The sequence below is a fragment of the Trichomycterus rosablanca genome, chromosome 15 (assembly GCF_030014385.1).
Source record: "Trichomycterus rosablanca isolate fTriRos1 chromosome 15, fTriRos1.hap1, whole genome shotgun sequence".
NCBI classification, from domain to species: domain Eukaryota; kingdom Metazoa; phylum Chordata; class Actinopteri; order Siluriformes; family Trichomycteridae; genus Trichomycterus; species Trichomycterus rosablanca.
This window is the reverse complement of record NC_086002.1, coordinates 3,248,458-3,273,501: the sequence shown is the minus strand read 5'-3', so window position 1 is coordinate 3,273,501 and position 25,044 is coordinate 3,248,458. Positions and strand designations below refer to the sequence as shown.

Sequence of the window (25,044 nt, the reverse complement as noted above, 5' to 3'; positions counted from 1 at the left end):
AGCCCCTTTCAATCAATGCTTCGATTACTCAGAATGAGTGGCATGCATGTCCTAATTGTTGGGTTTGTTTTGTTTTCAATACTCTACTACACTTTCAAGTAAATTATTTGCTATGTAGAAATAGCATTTCTACTAAAAACAGTGATTTATCAGGTTAATGGTGTTGGACTGCTATTTTTTTGAACACCACTGTATATGGTAACATACCGATGGCAATATACAATGATTTACAGATAATGTAAGTAAGCAGCGTGTGGAATATTTACGAAAATAACAGTAAAGTGCACAGCATGTAGGATGAGTACTACAATATTTAGTCAATTGGCAGGAGGTGAATATTGTCACGCTCAAGTCTGTATTGTCATGGATGGAATAGGAAAATAAATTCAACCCAGGCTATAGTTTGTATTATTTCGGAGGTGTTATTGTTTCTAATTTAACTTGAGGATTCCCGTCATCCGTCCACACTCAAAGACGAAGCTCTGTTCCCATGCATTTTTATTACATTTGCTCCCCTTAGTCATTTCCTCTTAAGGGAATCCCTGTGTCAGTCAGAAACACCATGCTGGCTTAAGTAAAGGTCAGGAGATGACTCTAGTAAGGACCGTGTCAGCATGATTGAGCATACTTGTCTCATAACTCGGGTCTGTATTGATTCAGAGCGAGTCGAAAGAAAATCTTTGTAAAAGCGCTCCAGTACGGCTTATGGATCGCCGTCTCAAAACAGAGAGTTTAACGCTCCTGGCAATGAAGCAAATGCTTTTAGCTGCAAATATTTACAATGCTAAGTGCAGTGGTGGTTTATGTAATTCATCGTTTGAAGACGGCAAGACGAGTCTTGGCTGTTTGAACAGAAAGGGGGAAGTTCACTGCACCATCTGTGTGCTATTACAGAGACGAGCCCAGAATACCTGTGAGCCAGACTAGTGACTCCGAGTCATCCCGAAAGGGCACAATGTTTATTAAAAGTCAGAGGCATCAGGTGGCATTTAACGGAAACATATTAGACTTATTCCATCAGAGACTGAACCCACACGCTTTAATACGAGCCAGAGCGACAACAAAACCCGACATGCCATTCGCAACTCTCAGACTAATCAATACAGTTTATTTGATCACATCCAGTGTTTCTCTCATCCTGTTAAAGTCTCTCAAATGTGCAGGTAATTCTTTATGCCTTTAGATATTCATGAACCTGTTGTACAGTCTTGATAAATTGGATTCAATGTGTGTGATGTTCACCTCTGATTTATATAATATTTGTACTTGATGCCCTTACAGTTTATATAAATTCCTACACATTGATCAGCCATAACATTCAAAGTTCTACAATTACTGACTGTAGTCCATCTGTTTCTCTACATACTTTTTAACCTGTTGTCACCCTGTTCTTCAATGATCAGGACCCTTACAAGACCACCACAGAGTAGGTATTATTTGGGTGGTGGGTCATTCTCAGCACTGTTGTGCTGGTATGAGTGGACAGCAATCAGACACAGCAGCGCTGCTGGAGTTTTTACATACCGTGTCCACTCACTGTCCAATCTATTAGACACTCCTACCTAGTTGGTCCACCTTGTAGATGTAAAGTCAGAGACGATCGCTCATCTATTGCTGCTGTTTGAGTCGGTCATCTTCTAGACCTTCATCAGTGGTCACAGGACGCTGCCCACGGGGCGCTGTTGGCTGGTGGATATTTTTGGTTGGTGGACTGTTCTCAGTCCAGCAGCGCTGCTGTGTCTGATCCACTCATACCAGCACAACACACACTAACACACCACCACCATGTCAGTGTCACTGCAGTGCTGAGAATGATCCACCACCTAAATAATATCTGCTCTGTGGTGGTCCTGATCATTAAAGAACAGCATGAAAGGGGGCTAACAAAGCATGCAGAGAAACAGATGGACTACAGTCAGTAATTGTAGAACTACAAAGTGCTTCTATATGGTAAGTGGAGCTGATAAAATGGACAGTGAGTGTAGAAACAAGGAGGTGGTTTTAATGTTATGGCTGATCGGTGTATATGCACCTAGTATGATTAATTGAGTTCTCTTTGGTTTCCCAATCTTCTCTAGGTTAGGTGTGAGTGAGTAAGTGTGTGATGACCTGTGACAGACCATTACTAGTATTGTGCCTGTGTAGTATTCCCAGAATAGCCACAGGATTGAGTGTGATCCTGATTATTATTATTATTTTAATCATTTTTAAAGCTTAGGTCACTAATATGGATAATGATGTGGACATTCATTAATTTTCATTACCGGAGTTCACATTCGGTCCAGCACCACCTGGAAACCCTGACTGCATGGCAGGAACACACTCTGAACGGGGCGCCAATCCATCACCGGGTGACACACCCATTTATCCACTCACACACATGGGCAGTTTGTAGTAGTCAGTTCATCTTTCTGGATCTTGTTGGGATACAGGAGCTAACTGGGATACAGGAGTACCCAGAGAAACCAGCACAGAAATGGAAAGAACAGAATCAAGGCTTAAATCCAGGACTTTAGGAACCATGTTGCATTGTGGTACCCATTCTGCCAGCTGCACCATGGTGCTGCTCCATTATTTGGACAGTAATTTTGATGAATTCATCACAAATCAATAATAAGCTATAATATTTACATGCACTTCCACTAGACGTGAGTTTAATCCCACAAATACTCCAAAGATGAAGCTGATAAATAACAAAACAATAAAATAACGACACCAGGTTATGATCACATCTGACTAAACGTAACTTTGATGAATGAAGATTCTCTCTGACTAAAACAAATATAAACACTGAGGATTCGGTCGAGACTGTGTATGCTAATCTTTTTTTATATTTAATTTGAGTGAGTCATGTGCGATTTTCTCAGGACGGTGACTTGTGATTTAACAAAAATTTGTGCTGACAGTTCCTTCGTTCAGATTTGCAAACCTGCCGCATATTCGTCCTTATTTGATTTACAATTTTTCCCATGTTGTGACTTCACTGTGCTAATGTTAGACTATATGAGATGTCAGTATAATGTCTGATGTTCTGGACACATGATCCTACAACAGCGTATTATGATTATGATTTTGAGAATAAAATCGTATGAGTTTTGATTTCGAGCTAAAAGTCCAAATATTATGGACTAAGAGTGTGCAGCCGTCGTAGGCTTGTCAGTTCTGAGAAGCTGGGATCTCAGTACCTGGATCGGCACGCAAGCACCGAGGACAGCCTCCACTGCATCGTTACTGTGATTATCCAGTAACCCTCGATTATTTTTGGGTGGTTGTTTGTATTGTACGCTTCCATCCACATGACATGACGACTAAACGCGTCAATGCAACCATTTATAGTGATGCCATACAGCTTTAGTTTATCGTACGAGTCCATATGCCATAAGGCTCGGGTTGAAGTACTGGCGACGACGCAGATGCCGAGCACACCGGTGGAGCACGTTCTTCTAAATAAACACAGTTTATTACAAAGCCGTTTCCTTACGCTAATAACACGCTGGTACTGATGTGCAGGAGATTGAGGATTTCTTTATTTGTGAAACCGATATGAAAGTATATTTTTACTAAATCATGAACAGCCCTCATTTTAACACAAGGAGGTTGCTATGGTCGTGATATTTCGACTTTAATCTCCAAATCATTTCGACTTTAATCTCCAAATCATTTCGACTTTAATCTCAAAATTATTTTGACTTTAATCTCAAAATTATTTCGACTTTAATCTTCAAATCATTTCGACTTTAATCTCTAAATCATTTCAACTTTAATCTTAAAATCATTTCGACTTTAATCTCAAAATTATTTCGACTTTAATCTCCAAATCATTTCAACTTTAATCTCAAAATAATTTCAACTTTAATCTCAAAATCATTTCAACTTTAATCTCCAAATCATTTTGACTTTAATCTCAAAATTATTTCGACTTTAATCTTAAAATCATTTCGACTTTAATCTCAAAATCATTTCAACTTTAATCTTCAAATCATTTCGACTTTAATCTCTAAATCATTTCAACTTTAATCTTAAAATCATTTCGGCTTTAATCTCAAAATCATTTCGACTTTAATCTCAAAATCATTTCAACTTTAATCTCAAAATCATTTCAACTTTAATCTCAAAATCAAAACTTAAAAAAATATTTTTCTTTAAAGTGACCCTAATACGCCGTCGTATGATCCAGCCCAGTAATTACCTGGAAACTCCACTAGGTCTCATCATTAGAAACTGGGATCTTAAGAAACCTGGGATTTGAAGCCATTTGTGGTGAATTAGCAGTACATTAGCAGATAACAGTGCACGCTCTGGGGCTCAGGAAACAAAACATTGTGTGAATTTAATTCCTACATCTGCCAGAGAGCCTTTAGGCCTCCTTTAAGTAAGACCTTTAATCTCTTACTACTTAACTACACTTGTAAGTTATCTTGGATGAATAAAGTCTGCCAAATACACAAATCATAACACCAGCTATTAACAAGCGTAGAGCTCGTAACAAGCTGTTATGACTTTTTGAGTTAACATAAGTCACCGAGGGAATCGATCCTAGTTGGACTTGCTGCCAAGCAGGGCTGGGCAACATTCCAGTGTATACCCAGTGACAAGACAAACTGGTGTATCGTTTATACTACAGTATAGACAGATTTTAAGAACCATACTGTGAACTGTCCCAGAACAGAACTGCTGAGCCAAGATCTACTGCACAGAACTGATTCATATTTATACTTTCTATTTAAAAGGGACAAGGAATTGTCAAATCAGAAAGAGCCTAGATCAGAGTTTTAATTAAAGGGTAAACCAGCTTTTCCATGGTGATATAGTTCAGTTTTAAATCCCACAGTGCACAAAATATCCTTCAGGGGTGAGAAATGTTCTTAAATAGTTCTCACCCCTGACCTAAACCATTCTGCTTCAATGCACAGAGTTCCACAATCAAATGCCTGAATAAAGGTTAGACTGAATTTGAGTTGTGCTGCACCTCAAGCTTTTTAAATCGGTTAGAAGAAAGGATTGTGTTCCAATCTGCATGCCTAATACTAACCACTAACCACTAAGGTACTAATTAGACACACTCCTAAATAACTGCTGGCTTTATCATACCGAATCCTTTTACATACACCGATAAGCCATAACATTAAAACCACCTCCTTGTTTCTACACTCACTGTCCATTTTATCAGCTCCACTTACCATATAGAAGCACTTTGTAGTTCTACAATTACTGACTGTATTCCATCTGTTTCTCTGCATGCTTTGTTAGCCTCCTTTCATGCTGTTTTTTAATGGTCAGGACCCCCACAGAGCAGGTATTATTTAGGTGGTGTATCATTCTCAGCACTGCAGTGACACTGACATGGTGGTGGTGTGTTAGTGTGTGTTGTGCTGGTATGGCGTTTTTAAATACCGTGTCCACTCACTGTCCACTCTATTAGACACTCCTACCTTGTAGATGTAAAGTCAGAGACGATCGCTCATCTATTGCTGCTGTTTGAGTCGGTCATCTTCTAGACCTTCATCAGTAGTCACAGGACGCTGCCCACGGAGTGCTGTTGGATGGATATTTTTGGTTGGTGGACTATTCTCAGTCCAGCAGTGACAGTGAGGTGTTTAAATCCAGTCATACCAGCACAGCACACACTAACGCACCACCACCATGTAAGTGTCACTGCAGTGCTGAGAACCTGCTCTGTGGTGGTCCTGTGGGGGTCCTGAACCATTAAAGAACAGAGTGAAAGCAAGCTAAAAAAAGTATGTAGAGAAACAGATGGACTACAGTCAGTAATTGTAGAACTACAAAGTGCTTCTGTATGGTAAGTAGAGCTGAAACAAGGAGGTGGTTTTAATGTTATGGCTGATACTTCACTTGTAAGTAGCCTTGGATAGAAATGTCTGCCGGATAACTTAATGCTGATATACTCTAGAGAAATGACACTGACTCCTTAAAGCTAATATGCCGAATGGTTCAATTGAAGTAGACCTTATAAATCACAGAGGAAATTGGTCCAAATTGATTCCGCTTCCACTGCTTAATGTTCTGTGACTAAACTATTCATTTTTTTGCCATACAGTCCCACACTTGTACTGCAAGTGGCCGCTGATGTGACGTAGTTAATGTGCGTTTCCTAATTTTGAGAGGAAGTCGATGATTAGAACCTAAATCCAGCGAGTCTGCTCATCAGCGGAGATGTTCAGCAGATATACTCTGGTTCTGGGTTATGAAACATGGACCGCAATGTACGCTAAACGCCGAGCTCTGAATCTCCCACACGAACGCTCACACACGTTTACTCATGTTGGCACCGAAGCTGCACTGTGCTGAACTGCTGTGTTTCTAATGCAGGGGACAAGTCAGCGTGTGGATCTGAAACGGCTTGTTTGATTTTCACGGTTGACATTTTAATTCATCCCAGTGTTGTTCGGCAGGGTCGAGGTCAGGGCTGTACTGGAGCTCCTTCACACCAAACTGTTTTGAGAACCTTGCTGTGTGCATGGAAACTTAATCGTTAAGAGAAATGTCTAGATACTTGTGGCTCTATATTGTCTATATCAAGGTGTCCATAAGCATTTGCTATATTGCAACAGAGGTCCTCATTTTAGCAATAACCACAGCACCTGTTTAAACAGGTTTTTATTTCCCCTCCAAGTCCTAACAACCCCAAACCCTAGTCATTACCTTGGCTCTGGGCTACACTCATAAATAATTCTGTTTGTGCTTCACCATTAAAAGTCGACTAAGCTTAGACATAGCTTCACATTCTCACGTACACATCAGCTATATCAGCCATATCAGCTCCACTTACCATATAGAAGCACTTTGTAGTTCTACAATTACTGACTGTAGTCCATCTGTTTCTCTACATGCTTTGCATACCCTAACCCTAACCCCCTTTCACCCTGTTCTTCAATGGTCAGGACCCCCACAGAGCAGGTATTATTTAGGTGGTGGATCATTCTCAGCACTGCAGTGACACTGACATGGTGGTGGTGTGTTAGTGTGTGTTGTGCTGGTATAAGTGGAGTTTTGAAATACTGTGTCCACTCACTGTCCACTCTGTTAGAAACTCCTACCTAGTTGGTCAACCTTGTAGATGTAAAGTCAGAGACGATCGCTCATCTGTTGCTGCTGTTTGAGTCGGTCATCTTCAAGACCTTCATCAGTGTTCACAGGACGCTGCCCACGGGGCGCTGTTGGCTGGATATATTTTTGGTTGGTGGACTATTCTCAGTCCAGCAGTGACAGTGAGGTGTTTAAATCCAGTCATACCAGCACAACACACACTAACACACCACCACCATGTCAGTGTCACTGCAGTGCTGAGAATGATCCACCACCCAAATAATACCTGCTCTGTGGTGGTCCTGTGGGGGTCCTGACCATTGAAGAACAGCATGAAAGAGGCTAACAAAGCATGCAGAGAAACAGATGGACTACAGTCAGTAATTGTAGAACTACAAAGTGCTTCTATATGGTAAGTGGAGCTGATAAAATGGACAGTGAGTGTAGAAACAAGGAGGTGGTTTTAATGTTATGGCTGATCGGTGTATGGATCAGTGGTTTGGGGACTTTTTATATTGTGATACTCACTTGACTGAGGACAGTGGCATCTATGTTTAATTCATAGTGGATGTGTTTATAAGTGCTTCTTGCTGTTTTTTTGACCATCTAGATGAATTTCGTCTTCCTCCCAACCAAATGTTATGTGTGGGATGCTGTTGGGACTTCACAGGGCTTCTAGTGTACAGTCGAGAGTTCTGCAGATATTCTTTGTGACTGAATTACTGGGTAAAATGAAAGAAGCCGCTCCTATAAAACCTGCTTTGGTTTGTTGCTAATCATATTGATGATGAAACTAGAAGCTTTTTTTTTTCTGGACAGATTTTAGTCTTATTGTAACGCCTGCTTGATTGTGTCTGGTGTCACCCGTGTTCCAGCAGCTTCTAATCATCAGCAGACAGAGACTCTTGGAATTATATCTGACCATTCAGACAACTTCTCAGACCTGGAGAAGACCACGAAATTTAAATACCTTGGCTCCATTATCGGCAGCGATGGCAACACCCTTCCAGATGCCAGAGCCCGGGTCAACACGGCATGGCTGAGGTGGCGCCAAGTCACAGGGGTGCTCTGCGACCGCCATATGCCCGACAGTCTTAAGGCCAAAATATACAAGACCGTCATCCGTCCAGTGGTCCTCTATGGCACCGAGTGCTGGCCGGCGTCCGTAAAACATGAGCAAGTCCTCCGTGTCATGGAGGCTAACGTGGTGGGACCACATCGCCAACGAGGACATTTGGAAATGTTTGAGCATCGCCCCTATCCAAGAGAAGATGAGAGAGGCGAGGGTGCACTGGTATGGACACGTCATACGGAGCAGGGCGAATTCGGTGGCCTGAACAGCCCTGCAACTAAACCCCCAAGGGTGCCAACCAAGGGGACGACCGAAGATACGGTGGCTGGATCGTATCAATGCAGACATGAATATCTTCAACGTGGCCCCCGAAGACATTCTAGACCGCGCCAAATGGAGAAGACTGTGCACAAGAGCGGACCCTGCATTAACGGCCAGGACTGAGAGATTCAGTTGGGTTTTTTCCCCAAGTCCTTGGCGCAGAGACCACTGTTTCATGTCATTTTTATTGAGTGCAGTGAAACATAGCAGAGCACTCACGATTAAACTCAAGAATTATGCAACTGGGCTCCGAGACAAAAGGACGAAGATGAAACGTGTCCACAAGTGTTAAGTGTGACTCCAGGCTAGCCGGAGGGTGCAGTTGTTTTCGCCATGATTGCTCTCTATTCCACGCTTTATTACAGACATTAGCGAGCAGGCTAAATGAGAACGTTCCAGAGGCAGCGGAGCACGAATGTGTCTCCAGATTCCCGACGTGGCCGCTGAGGCGTGCAGACCTTTTAAACCTGGTAAACAACCCACGGAAAACAACAACAATTAGGCGGACATTCTGATTGGCGTTAATGAGCTCGGAGGGGACGTGAGGCATGATGTGTTTTTACTGGTGGAACTCTGTTCGACTGACTCGATCCCTCACTCGACCTGAACTAAGATCCCGCTTTAAAATGGTCACGCGACGCTTCGTTGCACTGAGAGCAAACATGGCCCCAGGACCCGTAACACGGGTACAGCATTCGTTAAAAATCGGACACTTACGGAAAATAACATTCGATTTTACATCAGGACTATTATGCTTTGGGTTTGGCATGAGGGTTAAAAATATTGTGTTTTATTTCTAGGTTTTGTAGAGATGAACGTAGGGCCGAAACTATATGGACACACCTCATAGTTCCATGATATTTACATTTACATTTTTAGCATTTAGCAGACGCCTTTAACCGAAGCTGTACTGTGACAGTATACAGTCTAAGCAATTGAGGGTTATGGGCCTTGCTCAAGGGTCCAACAGCATTCAGCATTCAGCATATAGTCCATTACCTTAACCACTAGACTACAACGTCCCTCATTGTAATTTGAAATTTACAGATTTAACAGCTAAAACTGACAAATTAAAAACAAGGTGACTAAATAATATGTAAAAATTAACACATTCAACAACTTAAATAAAATAAATAAAATAAATAAATAAAAATAAAATAAAATAAGACAATAAATTAATATGTAAAAATTAAAAGATTCAACAGCAAAAACTGATTTAAAATTAAACATAAGGCGACTAAATAATATGTAAAAATTAACAGATTTAACAGCTAAAAATGACTTTTAAAAATGAAAAATAAGACGATAAATAATATGTTTTTGTTACTTTGGAACACAGTAAGATGATGATTGAACCTCCATCCGCACAAAAACAACCTGAGTGGAAAATGACAGCTACGGTGCCAGTATTGTGCCAACAGTGTGTGTATAAGGCACAAATCTGTTTCCAGCACCGCTGTGCACAAAGCCCGGTTTGTAAATACGTGGTTTAAAGAGTTTGGTCTGGAGGAACTGTAGACGTCTGAGCTGAAACATGGACGCTCTTTAGAATAAATGAGCACAATTACCAGAAGATATATTCCAGCTCTATGATAATGCCTGTGGTTTTGGAAAGGAATGTCCAACAAGCTTATGGTCAGGGTTCTATATAGGTGTGTGTGTGGATGTGCTTAAAGACATGATGTTTCGGCTCTCCCTGCCTCGTTCTGCACCTATATTTGAAAGGAATTAAAAAAACACATATTATATCACGCTACACTGTATCGTCGCTGTCCGATGAAAAACACGCATCTCCACTTTTAGCGGTTTTCTCTTTTGTACATGTGTTAATTGTGAGTATAAATCTATGTCTGCCATAGCAGCGAATATCAAAATGACCAATAAAAAGATGAAAAATCATGCAAGCTCTTTGACAGGTATCTCCATTGGCTGCTAGACCTGTCCATCAAAACCACGTATCTCCTCCTTCCCCTCCGGTACTGTTTGAGAAATGCATAATGTTTCATCTATAGAGTTTATTCAGTTTATTCAATTGCATGGTTGTAAACATGATTTATATTTGTACACGTAAGTCCATTTTACACATGAAACCGACGGACTGACGACCTGATAAAGATATACTATTATTTCTGTGCTGAATTGTATCTAAATGTCGCCATCTGTGGTTTGTTTGCACCGTTACAGTCAGGTGATACGTGTTTTTCATCGGACAGCGACAATATGTAAGGCCCTACCTAAAATCGCGTCATGGATCGTGAAACGAGCTGAAACGAGCCAATCCCCGCTCTGATTGAGGAGAATGAAGCTAACCCACGCCCCCTCCGACACGTGGGCAGCAGCCGTATGCATCTTATCACCTACACTTTGACGAGTGCAGTGCAGCTCAGCGTTGTGTACGAAGAGACACACCCTGAGAGCACTCTTCTCTCATCTCTGTGCAGGTGCCATCAATCAGCCAGCAGAGGTCGCAACTGCATTAGTTATGAGAGAGTCCCTATCTATATTAATCAGCTATTAATATCCCACCCCTGTCTGAACAACAGGCCAATCATTGTTCATGTGGCCGCTCAGCCCAGCCGGCATTCGAGTATTCGAGATCCCAGCTCTGGTGTTCTAGTGTGTGTTTTTACCACTGCGCCACCTGAGCGGCCATTTTCCCGTGAGTTTAGTAGGACCCTAATTATAAGTGTTCCTTCACTAGTCATGCCAGGACAGCAGGAAGTACCATTGTAGCCGCAATGAGGTGGAACCCTGTCCGACTGTCCTCTTGCGGACACGCCTAATTGTGTCTGTTAATCGTTTGGTCAGGCTGGAATCTCCGCTGAGACTCGAAATCAGGAGCTCGAAACGCTCAGCGTTTTAGACATCTGCGCCACCGGAGCTCATCAAAACCATTGTTACTGAGAACTCCACTTCTCTCCTGGTGGAATATTCAACTGGAAATATTCATCACACATGCCTGGTAGTTGCCTGAGGTTAGAGAGCCTTTGACCTCATTCTTGAAGCGGATCCAGACTCACTCGTAAGAAAGGCTCTGCTACACGAGTAAGCTTATTTAATAAGATGTAAGCCCACACCATCACCAGGATTTTCTGTGCCACGGTAAATGTGGGTATGTGTGTGGGCGCATGCCGTAAGCACAATGACCTCACGGATGTAGTCCGGCACCAAATGAGCCGGTGTTACACTGTTAGTCGGTACTGCTGTAGCAACTGCCGCACATCCACCGTGAGAGGAAACCAAGTCTTAATAAAAAATAAAGAAAACAAATATTCAGACACTTAAATAAATAACATTAGCACGTCGCTGCAAGGCCGCTGTTAGCAGTTAGAGCTTTTTGCAGCATTGTGGTTCTATTTTGGTTCAATCCTCCTGGAAAACTATCTTTAGTTCATTTCACAACGTGACAAAAACCTCTAGAATTGCGCCCAGGTGGCGCAGCGGGATATTCCGCTAGCACACCAGTTCCCGAGATTCTGAACTCCTCGATTCGAAATTCTGACAGCTGGGTGTCATCTAGTGGCCATAATTGGCAGTGCTTGGAGCAGACACTAATTGGCCACCGTGTCTGCTAGGGCGGGATGACCGGATTATGCAGGTGAGGTCTTAAAACGCTGTGTAAGGACCCTGATTAGCAGATAGAGAGGTGCCTGTGCAGTGTGCATGGGTGAAAAAGGGTTCCGCTAGGACTGTGAACGGGTACGAAGAGGCGTGAGCAGCAACATACCCTCCTTGAATGCAATCAGTGATCCCCCAGCAACGGAAGACAGATTGACTACACTAAATCAGGAGAAAATGCATAAATAAAACCCTGCTTTAAGTCAGGTGATCTGCTGTTCCATACAGGCGTCTTGGCTTTTGGGTTGGTGTTCTATTTGGTCATGTTTTCTTCCATGAAGCATAATGCTGAGGTAGAGTTTGCAAAGAAGCAGCTCCATGTCATGCTTCCACCACCATACTTCACTGTGGGTTTGGTGTTGGTGTTTTCGGGATCGTTTGCATACGCAACCCTTCTCTTTCCAAACAGGGCAGCACGGTGGCTAAGTGGGTAGCACTGCCGCCTCACAGCAAGAAGGTCCTGGGTTCGATCCCCAGGTGGGACGGTCCGGGTCCTTTCTGTGTGGAGTTTGCATGTTCTCCCCATGTCCGCATGGATTTCCTCCAGGAGCTCCAGTTTCCTCCCACAGTCCAAAGACGTCCAAGTGAGGTGAATTGGAGATACTAAGTTGTCCAAGACTGTGTTTGATATAACCTTGTGAACTGATGAATCTTGTGTAATGAGTAACTACCGTTCCTGTCATGAATGTAACCAAAGTGTAAAACATGACGTTAAAATCCTAATAAACAAACAAACAAACCGACAACGTGACAAAAACCTCTAGAATTTTCCAACAGGCTTCAAGTCAGGTGATCAGCTGCGCCAGTAGCCGTTATGTTTGGCCATGTTTTCCTCCATGAAACATAATGCAAAGAAGCAGCTCCATGTCATCATGCTTCCACCACCATACTTCACTTTTGGGATTATACGCATACGCAACCCTTCTTTTTCCAAACATGACGAGCTAAATTATTGACGTAGGGTGTGTTCGAAAACCTAGTGAGCTCTCTACATTTTACGTCATCCTACGCGCACTCCCGAGAAGGAGGCTGTTCGAAATCCTAGATGCCTTAATATCCTCACTAGTAAGATACCTTAAAATTTCAATGGTATTTTGACTCAAGAACAAGTGAGCATCCGATGCTGCTTTAGCAATCCCAGCATTCAGTGCGGCACAACTTTTCTCTATCTATCTATTCCCTCGGGAGCCGTATTATTGATCCGGCACAGTTTTTACGCTGGATGCCCTTCCTGACACGACCCTCCCTATTTATTAGGGCTTGGGACCGGCACTACAGTGCACTGGTTTATGCATCCTAGCGGCCGGGTACTTATAGGACAGTTCAGTGTCTCCAATTAGCCTGGCTGCATGTTTTTGGACTGTGGGAGGAAACCGGAGCACCCGGGTGAAACCCACGCAGACACGGGGAGAACATGCAAACTCCGCACAGAAAGGACCCGGACCGCCCCGCCTGGGGATCGAACCCAGGACCTTCTTGCTGTGAGGCGACAGTGCTACCCACTGAGCCACCGGCGGCACAACTTTTCTCACAGGAAAAAAAAAAAAAAACATGGCAGACGGTGCGGAGAAATGAATTGATGTTTAATTTGTATAAACTTGCACAAGTGTTTTTATTTGCAAATTCGGGTTTGTCCGTGAGTTTAACCGTTTTTGGTACACACAGAAAGACGTTAGTTGCACGTTGTGCCACCCCATCCCATTGGTTTGAATGGCATGAGGCTAACTGTGTATAGCGAAAACCGATGAAATCGCTGTCTAAATAGCGCGTACGAATAACTTATAAGTCTTATAAGTTGATGAGAATCCTCTCTACTTAGGCACTGAGGCAGCTCACATTTTCAGCATTTGGCAGATGCTTTTATCCAAAGCGACTTACAGTACAGTTACAGTATACAGTGTGAGCAATTGAGGGTTAAGGGCCTTGCTCAAGGGCCCAACAGCAGCAACCTGGCAGTGGTGGGTCTTGAACCAACGACCTTCTGGTTACTAGTCCAGTACCTTAACCACTAGGCTACTGCTTGCCCTCAAGCTCTTGATTTTCCTTGAGGTGCAGGTCGGGAGAGGATTGCAGTGAAGTTAAGTGATTACTCCTGTGTTTAGGGTCCTGCACCGGCGAGCTCTTTTACTCCTGAGCGTTCAGTACATCCAGCTCTGTGTTTTTATTGTGCTTCTGAGCAGCTCTACATTCATCAGTGCTTTACATGTGCCGTGCTGTAAACGCATTACTGTAATCATAAAGGTAGCAGAGCTAAGATGTAAAAACATTAGCGGATGATGTATTATCGCCACTCGCTCCCTTTTTTTTTTTGGACGGCAACTCTGCGTTCGCCTCGCTTAACAAACAGAGAATCAGTGACGCGCCGCTGTATGAAGCGCTGTACTACCAACAAAACAATTACTGTAAGCTGTTTTAAAGCACCACAGATAAATCTTCTCTTTATGCATTGAGGACACTTTTATTTTTTTTATATCTTTTATACAACATTCTTACATCCCAACTTCTAATCAGTCTTATTCACTACCAAAACTCCACCCTATTTATGTAATATACAGAAGTACCTTGTAACTCGATGTACCCTTAAACTCGACATGTGTGTTACTGCTTGATAGGTGCGGTAAAACATCATCAAAGTGTGAATATGAGCTATATACACTGATCAGCCATAACATTAAAACCACCTCCTTGTTTCTACACTCACTGTCCATTTTATCAGCTCCACTTACCCTATAGAAGCACTTTGTAGTTCTACAATTACTGACTGTAGTCCATCTGTTTCTCTGCATGCTTTGTTAGCCCCCTTTCATGCTGTTCTTCAATGGTCAGGACCCCCACAGGACCACCACAGAGCAGGTATTGTTTAGGGGGTGGATCATTCTCAGCACTGCAGTGACACTGACATGGTGGTGGTGTGTTATTGTGTGTTGTGCTGGTATGAGTGGATCAGACACAGCAGCGCTGCTGGAGTTTTTAAACACCGTGTCCACTCACTGTCCACTCTATTAGACACTCCTACCTAGTTGGTCCACCTTGTAGATGTAAAGTCAGAGACGATCGCTCATCTATTGCTGCTGTTTGTGTCGGTCATCTTCTAGACCTTCATCAGTGGTCACAGGACGCTGCCCACGGGGCGCTGTTGGGTGGATATTTTTGGTTGGTGGACTATTCTCAGTCCAACAGTGACAGTGAGGTGTTTAAAAACTTCAGCAGCGCTGCTGTGTCTGATCCACTCATACCAGCACAACACACACTAACACACCACCACCATGTCAGTGTCACTGCAGTGCTGAGAATCATTCACCACCTAAATAATACCTGCTCTGTGGTGGTCCTGTGGGGGTCCTGACCATTGAAGAACAGCAGTGAGAAAATTTTTTCAATAGGCTTCAAGTCAGGTGGTCTGCTGTGCCATACAGGCGTCTTGGCTTTTGGTTTGGTGTTCTGTTTGGCCATATTTTCTTCCATGGAGTACAAAGCAGAATAGTTATATTTGAAAAGAAGCAGCTCCATGTCATGATGCTTCCACCACCATACTTCACTGTGGGTTTGGTGTTGGCGTTTTCGGGATCGTATGCATACCTTCTCTTTCCAAACATTACCAGCTAAATTATTGACCTTATGGGTAAAAAAATACCTTGAAACTCAACGTCTTTTAAACTCGACGCCACTCCAAGTTTCAAGGTACCGCTGTATTTCAGGGGCAGTGGTAGCTCAGCGGTAAAGATACTGGACTGGTAATTACAGTATTACAGACTTACAGTACTGTGACAGTATACTGTCTAAGGAATTAGGGGTTAAGGGCCTTACTCAAGGGCCCAACAGTGACAACCTGGCAGTGGTGGGGATTGAACCAGCAATCTTTTGATTACCAGTCCTATACCTTAACCACTAGGCTACAACTGCCCACATCTGCCAGGTTGCCACTGTTGGGCCCTTGAGCAAGGCCCTTAACCCTCAATTGCTTGCACTGTATACGGTACTAATTGTAAGTCGCTTTGGATTAAGGTGTCTGCTAAATGCCACAATGTAAATGTAACTCATTTTGGATTACAACGTCTCTGAATGTAGTAAATCTTTAAATCTTCCTTCCACGAGAAATTGGGCCTCATTTAGTCAGAGGAGAATTTGGAGAGAGGTCAGACACCTCTCACTGCTCCACTTCATACAAACGGTGTTTAATTGGTCGAGTTCCTTCAAGCCAAACTCATCAATGCGTGTCTGTGTGCACGGGGTCAGAGTCGTGCCAGAAGCAGAAAGGACATCGAACCGAACAGCCGGGGTGTCCACTGTTCTCCGAGACACACAATCTTGTGGAGAGCTTTCTCAGTGGAGTGGAGTCTGATAGAGCAGAAATGAAACCTTCATCAGATATCGGTGTTTCATTTCTTCTCTGCTCTTATTGACTCAGTAGGCGGCTGTACGGGGGATAATCAGCCAGACGAAACCTCTTCTCTCCAAATAGATTTTTCTGCTACATATTGTTTCCTTATACGTTTGATTGGAATTTTAATCAGTTGGTTATAGGATTTCTTGGTGGCGTGACGAATATATTAATGAACATTATTCTAAATCGACACCTTACAGCCGAACGTTGTTCCTCTCGTGCGTCCCCCATGACTTGCCCACCACAGATTTGCATATAAATGATGTCGAGTACTTCATACTCAGAGTACTGATTGAGAAAGGGGTGAGGAGGGATTATGGTGATGTTTAAACTGTCTGCAGCCAATCAGATCGATGCCCCCGGTGCAAGATTCAATTTCTTTTACATATTTACTTACACACAGTTCTTGATTTCATTCATAATTAACACCTCTCTATGTGAATGCACATGAATAGCCATTACACCATGTGGTACGTGTAAGTATGTGGACGCCCCTTCTGATCATGACTGCCCATATGCACAAACTGGCTTGACGTGGAGGAATTACCCTAGTGGACGCATTTGGGCTTCTTAGACTTCTCGTTTAACACCAGAGCCTGTCCTCCCAAATTTTTAGCCCCCTGATGCCAAGTTCACACTACACGACTTTCTGAGTCGCCAGATCGCTGCACAGTTCACACCAAACGACTGATCGGCAATAGGGGGTCACACACTACACCATCTATCACCAGGATGAGTCGGTCTGATCTCCCAAACTACGTTTTGTCACGAAAACAAACGCAAGAGAAGTGACAAGGGGTTTAATGATACAACGTCCAAAAATGCACGTCAACAATAAGCGAGCGATCAAAGGTGTTTGTGCGCTGATGTGCAGCGTAAAATCAAAGAGAAAAAATAAATGAATCTGAGTGGATTTGGCAACATGACCAGCAGGGGGCGTCTGTTCTGTTCTGAGTTGGAAGTTAATAAATATTTTTTGCAATGCAGCGTGGGTATTATGGTTTGGCGTGGACGATAAGGTCACAAATACTCTAAAGCTTGTGTGTGTGCTGATGTATTCTGATAGAAATTATATTACACCCCTGTCCTACATTTTTACCCTCCTCCCCCGGGTTTCCAAACCCCGTATCTTGCGTTCTTATTGGCTGTAGTTCGACACCGCACTCGCTGGCAGTTGGCCGACTGATCCAGATATTTGACATGCTAGATATTTTACTTCAGTCATCTAGTGGCGACCAGTCGGCGAGCGGAAATCAGGGCAAAAATCGTGTAGTGTGAACCAGGCATGACCCTCAGTTGTAAGTCATTTTGGATAAAAACGTCCCTGAATATTGCAAATGTATATTTTTGTGTAGCGTTTATGTCTAAATGGGCACAGTTTCCCATAGATACACATCAAAATAATGCTAATGGGTTTCTACTACCTGCTTGACAGACTTTTCTCACTCATGATTCCTCCTCATCTGCAGAGCCGGAGCAGCAGCTGCAGTTCTAGACAGTTTCAGGACATGCTGTATTTTTAAGTAAAATCATTACTATTATATAAAATACTTCAGTTTTTTATGACAAATTATGTCCAAGTACTTTGTAGTGTTTACATTCTGCTACCAATAGGGGGCGCAAATGTAAAATCCCAGCGTATTGTAAAACTACATGTCTAAAATTGCATGTCCAGAACTGCAGTGGGCAGACTGGAAACCTGACAGAATGGAAAAATCTGAGTTTGCTTAAATAAACGACACTCATAATGTCAGGAGAGAACGCAGCACGTTCGGAATTCCTGGTCACAGATTATCCAGTTGTGCTCCGAATTAACCTCAGAATAAAAATGCGAATTAATAGAAACGTGCAGGTAAATGTAGCGTATTTCTGAAACGTAGTAGATGAAAAGTTAGCTAGCTGTTGAGATACGAGATTCATTTTGACGGATGCTTGTATTCCTGATGCTGATCTTTATAAGCGATGGCAGACTTCAACCTGATGAGACTGTGGACTGAAGGTGGATGGTAAATTATTTAACAATTCACATATTGAGTCTATTTCTAGTACCTGTAGTGCCGAACACACGTGCGTGACAAGATCGAAAGAGACTCTGGAACCGTACCGTGTACAGAGAGACACGCTATACCTTCCACAAATCATCTATCACTAGTGCAGGCACCAGGACCAGACCAGTCTCCGATTGTTGGGCCAGGTCGATAGCACCACCTGAGATTCGAGCTTAAGAGTGTAAGATCTCAGTGGTGCTGGGCATGAAAAATCTTTCATGTAGGATCTCACAGTGTGTTTATGGGCCAATTGGGCAAAAGTGCATTTGTGAGGTCAGGAACTGATGATAGTTCAAAATGTGTTGAGGTCACACACCATCTCTGACATGTTCTATATCTATGCTCATGTTTTTGAACTGGGTTGTCCTACAAATGTATTGAATTGAACAGTTTAAAAAACCCTAACCTTGAGGACTTGCTGGTACACAGAGGGCGTGACGCCCGTGGACGAGGTGTCACCCGCTGTGTTTTGCTAGCAGCTGCACGTCTGCCCACCCCCCGATGAGAAGAGCTCTCGAGTCATCAAGCGCTGATGAATTCCTCATATCTGCACTGAGCTCTGAATAATTGGCAGCCGTCACGACCGAGTCCTGCAAACATCTGGAATCCGCCAAGCAGCAAATTCCTCCCCGTCCCGCTATACCGGCTGAGGACGGTTAGCAGCGAGGTAACGGGAAACTGCCCGGTGCTAACTTAATCAGCTCAGATAATTAGTGGAGAGTGAACCATCGTCCCATTAAGTAGTTTCAACTAATTAAAGGAGCCGTGCTGTGGAAGGTGTGATGTATGGTCAGAAGTATGTGGACACCTCTGCTAATTTTAGTGTTCAGCTGTTTCATTCATTTATTCATTGTCTGTTTTTCAGGGCGGCACGGTGGCTGGGTGGGTAGCACTGTCGCCTCACAGCAAGAAGGTCCTGGTTTCGATCCCCAGGCGGGGCGGTCCGGGTCCTTTCTGTGCTGAGTTTGCATGTTCTCCCCGTGTCTGTGTGGGTTTCCTCCCATAGTCCAAAAACATGCAGTCAGGTTAATTGGAGACACTGACTTGACGATGGACTGTCCAGGGTGTTACTGTGTGCCTTGCGCCCATTGAAAAGCTGTGATAGGATAAGAAAGTGTGTGAGTGTCTGTTTTGCTTTGCTTTATCCTGGTCAGGGTCAAAGTGGGTCTGATTAATTGTGCACAAGGCAGGAAACACCCCAGTCCATCCCAACACGCACACACACACCAATTTTGTGTGTCTTTGGACTTATTGGAGGAAAATGGAGCATCCGTAGGAAACCTATGCAAATGCAGGGAGAACATGCAAACTCCACATAGAAAGGACCCTTAGCCTGGCTGGGGAATCAAACCCAAGCCCTTCTTGCTGTGAGGCGACCGCGCTACCCTTCAGCTGTTTCAGCCACATCTATTTCCAACCGGTGTATAAAAGCATATAAAAGTGTAACTCAGGGGGGGGATTAAGATTAAGATACTGGACTAGTACTCAGAAGGTTGCCGGATCAAGCCCCACTACTGCCAAGTTGCCACTGTTGGACCCTTGAGCAAGGCCCTTAACCCTTAATTGCTCAAACTGTATCAGTCATAATTGTAAGTTGCTTTGAATAAAAGCGTCCACTAAATGCTGCAAATGTTAAGGTTGTTGGAAAATCCAAAATCTTGCCTTTCGAAAGGAGTGGAGGCTGTTAAAGCTGCATAGAGGGATGGCAGCTTAATATCCATGCTCATGTATTTGAATGAAAATGTTCTACAACCATTGGGCATGCTGTGTACATGATAAATAAACACAATACCACTGTAATAACATTTACTCTTTGTTTCTTAGCAGGGGCTGAAGCCAAGAATCATGGGAGTCGCGGTCCACCTGGCACTGATGGCCTGGGCTTTGCTGGGCTGGTCTCAGGCAGCCGAGAGGCCTCCCTCTCTGAGCGTGGCGGTCATCCTCGGAGAGACACGCAGCGTTCCGGAGCGGGCGCTGCGCCCGGCCCCGGGCGTCGGGGCACCGCTGGACGTGAGCGTGCTTAGCGTGCAGGTGAACCACACGGACCCGGGCAGCATGCTCACCCACCTCTGCCAGCTAATGGCGCGCCAGCGGTTGCACGGTCTCGTGTACGGAGACGGCACCGACCAGGAGTCCATCGCCCAGATGCTGGACTTTGTCTCTTCCCAGACAGCCATGCCCATCGTCGGGATCCACGGTGGGGCCGGCATGACCATGGCCGAGAAGGTAAGGCTTTCGGTTCTATTCCCAGTTCATCTATCTAGAGCAACATCACCTTGCAAGCACACCAAAATCCTGCTGCTTGTGGGCTTTACCTTTGTACTTATACCTGTATGAATTTGCTGGTGTCATGACAGGCAGAGAAGGACTATTTTTATTTTGAGCTCTGTCCTAAATGGAGCTGCACCCCTGTCCCAAATCTAGCTGCACCCCTGTCCCAAATCTAGCTGCACCCCTGTCCCAAATCTAGCTGCACTCGTGTCTCAAATCTAGCTGCACCCCTGTCCCAAATCTAGCTGCACCCGTGTCCCAAATCTAGCTGCACCTGTGTCTCAAATCTAGCTGCACCCGTGTCTCAAACATAGCTGCACCCCTGTTTTAAACATAGCTGCACCCGTCTCAAATCTAGCTGCACTCGTGTCTCAAATCTAGCTGCACCCCTGTCCCAAATCCAGCTGCACCCCTGTCTCAAATCTAGCTGCACCCCTGTCCCAAATCTAGCTGCACCCCTGTCTCAAATCTAGCTGCACTCGTGTCTCAAATCTAGCTGCACCCGTGTCTCAAATCTAGCTGCACCCGTCTCAAACATAGCTGCACCCCTGTTTTAAACATAGCTGCACCCGTCTCAAATCTAGCTGCACTCGTGTCTCAAATCTAGCTGCACCCCTGTCCCAAATCTAGCTGCACCCCTGTCTCAAATCTAGCTGCACTCCTGTCCCAAATCTAGCTGCACCCCTGTCTCAAATCTAGCTGCACTCCTGTCCCAAATCTAGCTGCACCCCTGTCTCAAATCTAGCTGCACCCCTGTCCCAAATCTAGCTGCACCCCTGTCTCAAATCTAGCTGCACCCCTGTATCAAATCTAGCTGCACCCCTGTCCCAAATCAAGCTGCACCCCTGTGTCAAATCTAGCTGCACCCTTGTGTCAAATCTAGCCGCACCCGTGTCTCAAATCTAGCTGCACCCCTGTCTCAAATCTAGCTGCACCTCTGTCCCAAATCTAGCTGCACCCCTGTCCCAAATCTAGCTGCACCCCTGTCCCAAATCTAGATGCACCCCTGTCTCAAATCTAGCTGCACCACTGTCTCAAATCTAGCTGCATCTCTGTCTCAAATCTAGCTGCACCCCTGTCCCAAATCTAGATTCACCCCTGTCTCAAATCTAGCTGCACCCCTGTCTCAAATCTAGCTGCACCCCTGTCCCAATTCTAGCTGCACCCGTCTCAAATCTAGCTGCACCCATGTCTCAAACATAGTTGCACCCCTGTCTCAAATCTAGCTGCATCTCTGTCCCAAATCTAGCTGCACCCGTCTCAAATCTAGCTGCACCCCTGTCCGAAATGTAGCTGGACACTAAGCATGTCACCCCGTTACATCATTCGCTTCAGCCGACTTCAAATGAGCCCTGATGTGACCGTTTTCCACCGAGTGGCTCCATAAAGTGCTGATGAAATAACCTCAAAGTCGTCTGAACTCGTGGATAGTTTGGGACTTTTGGAGCCCGGTGTCTCTTCTGCTGTTCGAGTTTAACACTGATGAATGTGCCGGCTGCTGGAACTTCATCCTCCAGCAGCAAATAACAGATCTCGTGGTCTGAAGTGGAATTTAGGGCGGAAGTTTGTGCACTTAAAGTCCAGTTGATAGTATACACAATGAGAAGAGGCGTGTACATATGTACTATTTTTTGTCGTATAGTATTTGTGAGGGAGTTAAATATTCATGAGCGTGATTTATTCCTTTCTTTATTTTCCTGAAACGACGCCCTCCGTCACGCCTCAGGCTCATTATGGCCTCACTTAGAGAAGCCAAGAGAGCCATAATCAGACTGAGAGGTGCTCCAAGATGCATCGGCTCAACTCAACTACTCGCAGATGCGACCCATGTGACCGAACACTCGGGCCACTGATCATACGGGACAGAAGGACGAATCGTTTCCATTCCTGCAGAAAGCAAACGCAAGTGTTTATTACTGAACACTCAGATCGTTTGTTGAAATGAACACCCGTAGCTAAGTGGTGTGTGAGATTGATAGTATAACACAGATGATACGCTTTGAACCTTGTGTTCACACTGTGAGCAAGACCAGTTCCGTTTTCAGCACGACTCCATCCGTTAACACATGATTGGATGAGATCGGTGTGAGGGGATGAATTGGAATATCGATTGTGAGTCTGGCCTTCTTGTCCAACATCAGTATGGGCATAAATTCCCACAGATACTCCAATCCTGTGGCGTGCCATTCCAAAGAAGTGGATCCTGTTATAATTCTTGATATTGGTGCCCATGGCTTTGGAATTGGATTTCAACAAGCTTATAGTGTCCACATACTTTTGCCTATATAATGTATCTGAAATAAGTGTCTGTTAAAATATTTGTCTCCTCGGTTCGAAACTCGGCGTTGCCACCGGTTGGCTGGGCACCATCTGGCGGGCATAATTGGCAGTGCCTGCAGCAGATACTAATTGGCCACCGTATCTGCTAGGGCGGGACGACTGGACCATGTGTTGGTGGGGGTCTTCATACGCTGTGTAAGGACCCTGATTCGTGACGTGCTCTCCCTACGTGCATTAGTGAGCCTTGGCCGCCCATGACCCTGTCGCCGGGTTTACCACTGTTCCTTCCCTGGACCACTTCTGATAGATACTGACCACTTCAGACCGGGAACACCCCACAAGAGCTGCAGTTTTGGAGATGCTCTGACCCAGTCGTCTAGCCATCACGATTTGGCCCTCGTCAAACTCTCTCAAATCCTCACGCTCGCCCATTTTTCCTGCTTCTAACATCAGCTTTGAGGATAAAATGTTCACTGTGAACATGTTCAATGTTCACCGGTGTTCCCGGTCTGCAGTGGTCAGTATCTATCAAAAGTGTTCCAAGGAAAGAACAGCTAGTGAGTGAATGCATGATGGACTGGCACCTTGTCTAATGTGCATGCTGCTTGGTGCTCAGTGTCTCTGGGTGGCACCGAACCCACCACAGCTTCGACCAGTTGAAGCCGATATTAAAGGAACCTTAGTAAACTCAAAGCAGAAAGACAAAAATAAAGTAGAAAAGTTATTGCAGCTGATGGACAGTTGGAAAACGACCAATTAAACCCTATAATTACTGATGTAAGTTTAATAGTCTCCAGGTACACTTTTATTCCACAGTCAAGAGAAATTTAAATGTTAAAATATTAATTACAGACCTGTTAAAGTCATTATAAATGTTCGGGGACTTCAGCAAACCACAGCCGCTGCCATTATATCCAAATGGAGACGGCTTGCAACTGTTCTGAATCTTCCCGTGAGTACACAGAACCGTTTCATCAAGGAGTCGCACAAGAGCTCAAAACAACAGTCGAACCACAGGCTATTTAGTCCCAAGAGCCTCTGCACACAAAAAGAAACATCAGGGCATTTTAGGATCCCGAGCTCGAACGACTCTGGTCCAATTATTGTAGCATAAAGCAAACAAAGCATGTGACCGTCAGATACGGTTGTATAATGTGATGGTTGTTGCTTTTGGGCCTAAACAAGCAAACTAAACGGCGTTATTATTAAAGGAACAATGGTTTCTGCTCCAGAGCAGATGTTTTTGTGAGTGAACGCTGAAGAGTAATTGGGTTATGCTGAATGACAATGAAACAGAACACAAAAAGTGAATCCGTGTCTCAATGGCTGAAAAGAAACTAAATTACAGCTCTGATGCGGGCGAGTCAAAGTCTCGTCTCAAATCTAATAGAGATGCTCTGGCAGGACCGAGACCGAGCGGCTCGTGCTGGAAAGCCGGATTGTGTCTCGAGACGAAGCGTTCGAGCTCGAATCAATGCGCAGCAACGTGACGCCGTGAAGATTTAATTACCAACGATGAGTGATTTGTGCTGTTTAAGTGAATTCGTGGTACGTTATTGTTCATGTTAACATTACATAACATTACACTTACTGTCCATTTTATCAGCTCCACTTACCATATAGCAGCACTTTGTAGTTCTACAATTACTGACTGTAGTCCATCTGTTTCTCTGCATGCTTTGTTAGCCCCCTTTCATGCTGTTCTTCAATGCTCAGGGCCCCCACAGGACCACCACAGAGCAGGTATTATTTAGGTGGTGGATCATTCTCAGCACTGCAGTGACACCAACATGGCGGTGGTGTGTTAGTGTGTGTTGTGTGTACTGTCCACTCTATTAGACACTCCTACCTAGTTGGTCCACCTTGTAGATGTAAAGTCAGAGACGATCGCTCATCTATTGCTGCTGTTTGAGTTGGTCATCTTCTAGACCTTCATCAGTGGTCACAGGACGCTGCCCACGGGGCGCTGTTGGCTGGATAGTTTGGTTGGTGGACTATTCTCC

General features: G+C 44.3%; 1 protein-coding gene and 1 pseudogene across 1 annotated transcript in view; both read left to right on the top strand.

Moving 5' to 3' along the window:
* The window catches only part of LOC134329535 (uncharacterized), a 46,163-nt pseudogene extending 29,030 nt beyond the window's left edge, over positions 1–17,133 (top strand).
* The window catches only part of grin2ab (glutamate receptor, ionotropic, N-methyl D-aspartate 2A, b), a 127,558-nt gene that overhangs the window by 11,310 nt on the left and 91,204 nt on the right, over positions 1–25,044 (top strand). The window contains exon 2 of the mRNA XM_063010406.1: positions 20,318–20,716. Coding sequence (XP_062866476.1) covers positions 20,336–20,716 — 381 coding nt within the window. The 5' untranslated portion in view covers positions 20,318–20,335. The remainder of the gene's footprint in view (positions 1–20,317; positions 20,717–25,044) is intronic.